This window comes from Hevea brasiliensis, chromosome 16, assembly GCF_030052815.1.
Source record: "Hevea brasiliensis isolate MT/VB/25A 57/8 chromosome 16, ASM3005281v1, whole genome shotgun sequence".
NCBI classification, from domain to species: Eukaryota; Viridiplantae; Streptophyta; class Magnoliopsida; order Malpighiales; family Euphorbiaceae; genus Hevea; species Hevea brasiliensis.
Window position 1 is genome coordinate 36,102,647 of NC_079508.1, and position 11,014 is coordinate 36,113,660.

The window sequence follows — 11,014 nt, forward strand, 5'->3', positions numbered from 1 at the left end:
TATTTCTCAAAGTATCACCATGGAAGAAAGTGTTGAGATTCGGGAAAAAGGGAAAATTAAGCCCTAGGTTTATTGGCCCATATAAAGTTATTGAATGTGTGGGACCAGTAGCCTATCGATTAGCCTTACTACCTAAGCTGGACAAGATACATAATGTGTTCCATGTCTCGATGCTCAGAAGATATAGATCAGATCCTTCACATGTCATCTCAGCAGAAGAAATTGTGGTACAACCTGACCTGACATATGAAGAAGAACCGATTAAAATCTTAGCACGAGAGGTAAAAGAGCTCAGAAACAATACAATTCCACTAGTGAAAATCCTATGGAGACACCACAACACGGAAGAGGCAACATGGGAGAGCGAGGAAACAATGAGGCAACAGTTCCCTCAGCTCTTCACATCAGGTAAATTTTGATGACGAAATTTTTATTTAGAGGGGAAGAGTTGTAACATCCCCATTGTACGTGTTTTGTACGTTCTATTGCTCCAGTGGCCAAATAACAGTCTAGGCAAGGCAGGATATCTGGAACTACACTTCGGTGATAGTGAACAGACATATAATAATGAAATAAATAAAAATAAAATACAAGAAAAATCAAAGAAAAGTGAAAGAGAGAAAATGAAGCTAAGTTAAACGAGCCGGCACGGCAGCGATGGGTAACCGCACCGGGAAGGCCGTTGCCAACCACAGGACCTCAAGAAACCCTTGGAATTTAATTTTGAGACATAAATAAAAGTTTATTGAAATGTAATTGACACTCGAAATATCAAAGAAAACTTAATAAATTAGTACAAAGAAAAACGAAAAATCGAGAAATAGACAAAAATCGGTGTTACTGAAAAATTGAGAATATAACCCGAAGTGGGGCATTTTGGTCATTTGACACTAAGAGCTGCTCTTTGACCTCAATGTCCATTAAAAATAAATGATATTGCACTTAGAAAATGTCATGAAAAATTAAATTGTGATACATTATAAGAATAGTGAAAGAAATGGGGGGTAAACTTAGGATAATTAAAAGTTTAATTATATTTATCTATATATTAAGTTAGTGGACCACTAGGGGAGTATTTTAAACACTTAAATGGACATGTGTAATCCCATAATGTCTTCTTCTTCCTCATAACTCATTTTGGCCAAATTCCATCTCCTCCCAAAACCACCATTAACGTCCCAAGCAAAAGCTTCACATCCACCATGAATAAGCCATAGTTTTCTCAAGCTCCTTCACAAAAGTTGGTCCACACCTCTTGGGCAGATTATAGGGAACAAAAAGGAAGAAATTTGGTGAAGTTTTAACAAGCTCCAAAAGTGGTAAGTGTCCAAAACCTCTCCCTTGCTTTAGTAAACCTTGTGTTTTGGTTGACGTGAGTATTTTGGTGAAAAGAAATGAAGAAAATCTTGAGAAATGAAATGGTTCATTTTCAGTAGCCATGATTATGTGTTGTATTTGAGTTTTTCTTACCTCTAATGGATGGAAATTATGGTTGATTAGCTCAAATGGAGGATGTAGTAAGTTAAAATCTAAGTATGTGCATGTAGTGCTTGAATTAAGGGTGTGAAATGGAACCTTAATGCTTTGGGCAAACTGCCGTGTTTGGCAGCCTATAAAACCATGAATTTGTGTGTGAATATGTAGTTATTAATGAAATATGCTAGTGTTAAATTGTGGGTAGCATGTGCAAGTGATATTGAAGTATGAGTATGTTGAAGTGTATGTGTAATATTGACATTGAGATATGTTGAATTTTGGTGGAAGTGAATGTTGAACTTAATGGTGAATTGTGTGCATTGAGCACTTAAATGTTCTACCCAAAATTATTGCTGGAATTGTGTACAATATATATATGGAAGTGTCATTGATTGAATATTGAAGTAATGAGGAGGAGAAGAAATATCAAATTGGAAGTGCATGTGTTTTGTGCAGGTTGTGTATTGATGGTAGTACCTAAATTAGGTCATAAGTGCCAAACTATAAACCCAATTGGTATGAGGCCAATGGGGGGTGAAACTAGACACCAAATAGGCCAACTTTCATGTAGAAATGTTGCCAAAATTCTGCCTAGAAACTGACTTTGAAAATGACCAAATCCGAAATAACAACCTTGCAACCTAGATTTTTGACCATATGAACAGTAGTCATTAGGATGACCATAACTCACTCAAAACAGGTCCAATTGACCTGAAATTTTTACTATGGATAGCTTAGATAAAGAGCTACAATTATTATGGAGACACCAAAGCCCAGAAATGACCAGAACAAAGTCAAATATCTTGCACAAATTCGGGTACCAAAACTGTCAGAACTAAAAGTGACCTAAAATTGACCAAATTTTGCACTAAAGGTGCAATCTGTCCAGCTTTAGTAAATTGATCATATCTTTGTCTATACAACTCAGAATGACCTGAAATTTTGCCCCGAGTGCAATAAGACATAGAGCTACAATTTTGCTTGTTTGACCAGAAGCTAAAAAACTAAGAGATATAGGACTTTAAGCTAGAACAATCTAGCACACCAAAGATTGAGAATTTGACATTTACATACAATGATGCTTGAAGCAATTTGGCAATGAATACCAACTTGTAAAAATGGTAAATTGCACTATATTCGCAGCATATTGAATTACAATATGTGACATATTGATGCTAGAAACAACTTATCCATAGTACCTAAAAAGGTCAACATATGCATTGACTTATGAATTACATAATAGTTAGTAAACTCTAAAAATTGAAGAATTAAACAATTAATTTATAATGTGCCCTAGTTTGCCTAGTTGACTAGTTTGGATAGGTTGCCATCCCAATAGGATTCCGATAGCTGTTCTGTAAATGGCTTCATGCCATATTGTATTTTTACGGCTTATTATGCCGCACTGTGACTTTAATAGCCTACGACTATACAATTGTGTATTTATTCTTGGCTTATCGCCAGATTCACTATATGGCTTTTTAGCCATGCTATTTGCACATCGGAAGACACTTTGTGACCGATGATGTGATGGCCTGAGTTACTAGGTACCCAGTGCCAGTATATCCATTTATCCAGTCTGGTCAATATATAGGCTACACGGGCAGTAATTCAAGTACTATTAAATTCAAATAGCTAAATCCAGTCTACTGACATACAACACTACCAAAAAATTAGCAAATATTGAAATGTTAGCAAATAAAAGTAGAATCAGCAACTGCAAAGTATATCGATGTTATAAATTCGTAAACACTTCATTTACTTTATTTTAGTGTATATTTCTTTATATTTGGCACCGTTAAGCAAAATTGTTTAGCGCGTTGCTTTTGTAACTCGTAGGTATTGGAGACACAGCTGGGAGCCCAGCAGACCTATGACCGGGTGAGAGATCAGATCTGCACAGGAGTCTAGAGTCATCTGCACTGCATTGCATACATGGTAGGACTTAGGATATCTTGTATTTTGTACTTTTGTTTTATTTTTGAAATTCGGCCTTGTATTTGGTAATGTTATGAAAGCTCTAAAGTTTGTAATATTTTGTACATATTAAATAACATGGAGATTTTCTGGATATATTTGAATTATTATGGAACTGTTTAATGACTGTAAAAGTCTATTGACTTTATTGAGAAATAGAGACTGTGAAATATTTGAGATTTTAATATTATCATATTAAACTGTTTTCAACAGGTTTGGAAGGACAGTTTGTCCAAAATACAGACAGCACCTTGCCAAATTTTTATTACCAATCTTGAAACACTGATTTTATCAAAGTATGAAAATAGTATCAGTATGATATGAATATTACATAAAAGTCTTCTTAAAATCAAATTGAGCTCAGGAAATGAAATAGTCACAAACTAGGTGTTCCGGCACACTGGGTAGCACGCGTTGCTCGGTTACACTGTAGACGAGTGAGGGGTGTTACATCTGATAATTATGGCACAAAGGTCCAACCCGTTATTATGCATGCTAGATGAAAATAGGCTCACTAGACCTAACTTTTTTTATTGGCTAAGGAATTTGAGAATTGTTCTCAATCTTGAGCGTACAGGATACATTCTTGATTCTAAGATTCCTAGTGCACTACCACCTAAGGCCACAGAAGCAGAACATGACACTTTGAGAAAGTGGCATAAAGATGACATGCAAGCCAAGTGCTATATGCTTGCTTCAATGACTAATCAATTACAGAAGCAGCATGAGAAAATGCAAACATCTTCTGAAATACTAAGTCACCTTCAAGAGTTGTTTAGTGAAAATAGTAGGTTAGCTAGATATAAGATATCTAAACAGTTGTTCAAAATGAAAATTCATGAAGGCCAGGATGTGGGAGAACATGTCCAGACCATGATTCGACTTATAGAGCAGCTGGAAGCATTGGATTTCTCTATGGACTTTTCTCTTCAAACGAATTTGATCCTTCAATCCTTGTCAGAGTCTTTTAGAAGCTTTATCACAAACTTCCATATAACTAAACAAGAATGCACTTTGGCTGGTCTTCTAAACATTCTTGTAATTGCTTAGGGCAATATGCCTGGCAGGAAGGGAAATGAAGTGGCACTTATTGCTTCTTCTTCTTCTTTTGGTAAGACCAAGAAGAAGAAGAAAAGCAACAAGAAGAAGCCGTCTCCTATCCCTGGCCCTTCTAGTAGAGTGGGAAAAAAGAGCCAAACTGTGAAAAAGAAGGCAGAAGCAGATCCTGCTGACAAAGGAAAGTGTTTCCACTGTCAAAAGGATGGACACTAGAAGAGAAATTGCCCAGAATACCTAGAGTTGGTAAAGAACAAGAAGGCAAGACCTTCTGAAGGTAAAGTTGTTTCTTGTTCTTAGGTTCTAGTATTGCTTATCATACTAATTCTGCTTGAGTCATTGATACTAGTTCTAATTCACATATAATTTTTGATGTGCAGGAACTAGTAAATCTTAGGAGCTTGGACCATGGAGAAGTGAGGTTGAATGTAACATCCTCACTATAGCCATTTTGTACATTTGACTGTTTGATGACCAATGTCAGTCTGGATAGCTTGAATGACTGGAACTATATGTAAACTAGAGTGAGGAGTCATAAATAACTCAAATAATAATAAGAAATATTTAGGAAAAATTTTGGAAATAAAATACAACCAAGTTAAATGAGCCAGTGCCCTAGCGATGGGTAACCCAGTGGGAAGTTGCGATCTTCACAGCTAGAAGCCCTAAACCCGGGAGAAAATTCATGAAATAATTTTTGGACTCCAGAGAAGAGTCATTGAGGTTTCAATGGCATTAGAATACCAAGAAAATGCTTATAAAAATTTTTAGACCGGTACAGACGATTTTGGCTCGATAAGCCAAACGGAGGGCATTTTGATCATTTCGTCTTCAGAGAAGATTTTTTGCTGACTTGTCCAGTTAAGTAAATAATTATTATGACATAAACTATGAATAAATATTACTACAAATTAAATTGAAATTGAGTAGAAAAGAAAAAAAAAAGAAAATGAATTAAAATTGCAAATTTGACCTCATGCTTATGTCACTAAGCACTCCCACCCAATCACATTTTGACACCTATTTATAAACCCCATTAAAAGTGTTAAATGGGCTAAAAAATAAAAAGAAAATTCTGCTTTCCTTCTTTCTTCTTCCTTTAGCCGAGACTCATCCCTCTCTCCCATCCACCATTTTGCTTTTCTTTAGCTCAATTTCCCTTAGGTTTTCACCATAAAAACCCTAAGTCTCAACACTAAAAATTGTCCTAGAGTCTTGCTAAGGTGTTTGGCTACCAAGAAAACCAAAGAAAGTGAAGGAAATTGAAGGGAGAAATTCTCTCCAAGGAGGTTAGTGTCATATTCTTTGCTTTTACATCTTTCTAAACATGAATTTAAGCTAAGATGAAAATTTGATAAAAATTGAATTAATGAAGCATGATTATGTTCCATGAAATTTTGGAAGCCTTGAAATGAGTTAGGGTTAGGAGAATTCTTTGATTTAAAGTGCATATTAGCTACCCCTAGTATAAATTATATGATTAGTATAGCAAATTAGGAGTAAGATGCATGAATTGGAGGCTTGGTCAATTAGTGTTAGGGTTTTGAAATTTGATTTTGGGAGTGGATGAAAATGGACATAAAATAAAGTTATAATGGTCAATTAGTGACCATTTGGCTATGATTAATGAGGAATTGAAGTGATTTGTGCCAATGGAATTGAGGGTAGATGTGCTGCCTTGAGTACCCTGCAGGTCTGAATGTGAGTCCAGCAAGTTTGGGCAGCTATAACTTGAGTTGTGTAGGTTCAATTGGTGCAAGGCCAATTGGACACAAAACTAAACACATAATGACACAACTTTGATGAAGGAACCCTATCCAGAAACCAAACATAGGATGCCCTAAAAATTGACCAAATTCGGATAACACACATTCTTCCTGGGCAAAATGACCAAATGAACAGTGTTCATTCATTTGGTCATAACTCACTGTAGAAATGTCCAATTAACCTGAAATTTATATCAATAGAAAGCTTAGACAATTTAGGACAACTTTCATGAAGGACACAACTCTAAATTTTGAACAAAACTTAATGAAATTGCCCACCAAACTCAGGAAACCAAAACTACCAGAATGGATTCTGCCCAGAAATTCTGGGTACTACCCTATCCGGCCAGTTATAGTATTTAGGCCATAACTTGAGCTACAAAACTCCAATGGGAGTGATTCAAAAAGGGAATTACAGAAGACACAATAAGGAACAACCTTGATGAAGAAAAGTTAGCCTAGTTTCCACTTTAGAATTGTCCAATAGAACAGTAAACTTAGGTAATCAAAACTGAAAATTTAGAAATACATCTAAGGGACTTTAAATTACAATTGACAATTAATACTAACAAATGTAAAACTCAAAATGTGGGATCTTGGTGTAATTAGAATTAAAATATCCATTAAGTATGAAAAAGTCAACATTTTAGTTAATTAGTAAGGTGAATAGTAATCAGAATGGTAAGCAAATTAAGATGAAGACCTAGAACCAATTCTAAGCTTAAATGCTTAGAATTGTATGACAAATGGGGACTATGCATCTTAGTCAAAATTGATAAAGGGAAATTAAGGCCATAAATTTGAAATCCATGAAATGTTCATGGATTATTTGAAACATTAAAAGTAAGTCACCTAATTGATGTGAATAGGTAGTTAGGGCTTATATGCCCATCACAAATAGAATTCATAAATATTAGTAATTCAACTTGAAATATAAAATTTGTAATTACATAAATAGATTTTCAAGTGTATAAAAGAGAAAGGACAAGAAAAAGTATTTTGAGTACAATGCTATATGAACACCATTATTGTGAATTGAGATCCAAAATGAATGATGCAAGGATATAATGAATAAATATATGAATTATGATGAAGGTAAAATGATACATGAACTCCATTATTGTGAATTGAGATCCAAAATGAATGATGTAAGGAATGTATGAATTGTGATGAAAGTATAAACTATACAGAATTGTGATGAAAGAAATTTATACTTATGCTAAGAACAAAATTAAACCGTTATAAATTATAATTGAAACTTATAATGAAATAATGAAATAAGAAGACATATTAATATTTAATGGTACTTATGTGCCCATATATTGCCTAGACACGTGTGTCAGATTGGATAGATTGGCATGCCAATAGGGTATTATTTTAACAGTATTGCGAAAGGCTTGATGCCTGTATTCATGGCTTTATGCCCGTATTCATGGCTTTATGCTCGTACTCATGGCTTTTATGCCCGATTATGTATTATCATTGCTTTTTAGCCATTCTAACTACATACGTGGTTGACGTTCTGCGTCCCATGGTATGACGGCCCGAGGCACCGCTGTGTCCAGTACCAACGACTCGTTATCCAGTTTAGTCAGCCTGTCATAGGTTACTTGGGCAGTGAAATTCGTTAAGGATAATGTGAATTAAATGAATGAATAAGAAAGAAACTAGAATTAGTTTTAAAATTTTATTTACTATGAAATGATCCAAACACCTAGGAAATGTTGAGTGAAAGGATAAAAAGATTAGCAAAATAGATATCATTTAAATAAATAATTACAACTGCATCTTCTAAAATAACATGAATAGAAATGTAATATACTAATATATTTTGTATTTTATATATCACTACAGCAAATTTAGGAAACAAGCGATTCCAAAGAACAATATAATATGACAAAAGATAATTAATATTAGGAATGCCATATGAAATGAAAATAATTCTTGATTACGCTAATTAGGTTTTATTTCCATCTGTATTTTGTATATATTATTTTCTTGTTATATTATTGCACCACTAAGCAGCAATGCTTAGCACGATGGATTTGTTTCCTCACGCAGGTACTGAAGCTAAAGCCCAGCGAATATTAAACAGAGATTTTGGAGTTCTGATCTACAGAAGTGTCAGAAGTGTATAAGTTTGTCACCTTCTCAACAATGCATGTAGATAGGGCTCACATTAGTTTGGCTATTTCATATGTAATCAATTTATACATTATGTAAATTATGAGATTATGTAATTATTTTGTAAATTATGTAAATTAATGAAAATATGAGAATTTTGATATGTGAATGGAGCATGAATGATAAAGTATGAAAATGAATGTGAAATTGAATTATATAGAGAATATTTGGACTGATCAGATGATTATGATTAGTATGGATGAGAATTTTATTTTAAAATATTATTAAAATTTTCAAACAGGTAAATAGTGAAACACGTCAAATGATATTAAAATAGGGGAAACTCTATTAGTTTCTCCGTCAAAAAATAATTGATATTAAAAGATAATAACTTGAAAATGATTAAAGGAATAAAGTAAGATAAGTTAGGGTGCTCCAGCACCGAATGTAGCACGCCTTACTCAGCTACACTATAGTCGGGTGAGGGGCGTCACATTAAAGATTGGTGATGGATCAAGTGTTGATGCCAAAGCCATCAGATCTACTTCTCTTATTGTAAATAATCATTTTGATGATGATGTTTTGTATTTAAAGGATGTTTTGTATGTACCCAACATGTATAAAAACATCGTTTTTGTATCTAGTTTGACTAGAGACGGTTATGAATTTAGATTTATCAACCTTAATCTAAAACAACTTTGGCACTTAATATTGGGTCATATAGCAGAAGATAGGATCACAAAATTGAAAAGGATGGGAATTTTGTCCACTTTGGGAAATGAACCATCACCAACTTATGAGTCCCGCCTTCAGGGCAAAATGACCAGATCTCCCTTTGTGGCACAAGGGCAAAGAGCTAAAGATATTTTGGAACTCATACATAGTGATGTATATGGGCCATTTAAAGAAATGGCTAGAGGTCGATATAACTACTTCATTACCTTCACTGATGATAAATCTCGATTTAGGTATATGTATTTAATGAAACACAAGTTTGAATCCTTTGAAAAGTTTAAAGAATTCAAGGCTGAGGTAGAAAATTAAACAGGAAAAAGTATTGAAGTCCTTTGATCTGATCAAGGTGGTGAATACTTAAGTATAGAGTTTGATGAGTTCCTTCGGGAACAGGGCATAATTTCACAGTTGACCCCTCTTGGTACACCACAGTTGAATGGTGTGCTGGAAAGAAGAAATCGTACTTTGTTGGACATGGTACGCAGCATAATGAGCTTCACTGATTTGCCTATTTCCTTATGGGGATATGCATTAGAGATTGCACTATATATTCTTAACAGGATTCCAACCAAATTAGTTTCTTCCACACCTTATGAGATATGGCATGGATGACAACCATTCCATAAACATGTTAATGTATGGGGTTGTCCAGCTTTTATCAAAAAGTTGAAAACTGATAAATTGGAAACAAGGTCCGAAAAAGGTAGATTTATTGGATATCCAAAAGTTAGTTTTAGATATTATTTCTATCTTCCATAATCACAAAGAGTTGTGATAAGTAGAGATGCAATTTTCTTGGAAAAAGAGTTTATTCAAGAAAGTGGCAAAGGAAGGAATATAGAATTGGAATTAGAGAATTCCATAAATAACCAACAACCTACACCCATGGATGTTGATCCAATGGGAGAGCCAAAGCCTATAGATAATACATCCACAGCACCTGTTCTTCGAAAATCTAGTAGAATATCTCATCCACCAGAGAGATATGGATTTCTTCATGAGAATGAATAAGAGGTGTTTATTCATGAAGAAGTTGATCATGATGATGATCCTACTAGTTATGAAGAAGCTATATCATATATAGATTCTTCAAAATGGCTAGAAGCTATGAAATCTGAAATGGATTCCATGCATAAGAACCAAGTTTGGGATCTTATAGACCCACCTGAGGGCATTGTACCTATAGGATGTAAATGGGTTTTCAAGAGGAAGATTGGTCCTTATAGAAAGGTAGAGACCTTCAAAGCTAGGCTTGTAGTGAAAGGGTTTCGCCAAAAAGAAGGAATAGATTATGAAGAAACATTCTCTCCCATAGCCATGCTTAAATCCATAAGGATTCTTCTAGCCATTGCAGCACACTATGATTATGAGGTTTGGCAAATAGATGTCAAAACTGCTTTTTCTCAATGGTGTTATTGAAGAAAACATATACATAGAACAACTTAAGGGTTTTAAATCCAAAGAAGGTTCCAAAGTGTGCAAGCTTAAGAGATCCATTTAAAGTCTTAAGCAAGCTTCTAGAAGCTGGAATAAATGTTTTGATGAAGCCGTTAAAACTTTCGGTTTTATTCAAAACATTGATGAGCCGTGTGTGTATAAGAAGACTAGTGGGAGTATGACTACCTTTCTAGTGTTATATGTGGATGACATATTATTAATAGGCAATGATATTGGCATGCTAACATCTGTAAAAACTTAGTTGTCAAGTACTTTCTCTATGAAAGAACTTGGAGAAACTACCTATATTCTGGGCATTCTGATCTATAGAGATAGACTGAAAAGAGTAATAGGTTTATCCCAAAAGCTTTACTTGGAAAAGGTGTTGAAGAGATTCAACACGCTTGATTCCAAGAGGGGATTGTTACCAGTTAGGCATGGGA

At 34.5% G+C, this 11,014-nt stretch overlaps 1 protein-coding gene across 1 annotated transcript; it reads left to right on the plus strand.

Moving 5' to 3' along the window:
• The first annotated feature begins 3,945 nt into the window (after positions 1 to 3,945).
• LOC131174602 (uncharacterized) lies at positions 3,946 to 4,725 on the plus strand. The gene is made up of 2 exons (XM_058138358.1): positions 3,946 to 4,491; positions 4,570 to 4,725. Exons 1-2 carry the CDS (start codon positions 3,946 to 3,948, stop codon positions 4,723 to 4,725), a joined length of 702 nt encoding a protein of 233 aa, XP_057994341.1.
• The last annotated feature ends 6,289 nt before the right edge of the window (positions 4,726 to 11,014 follow it).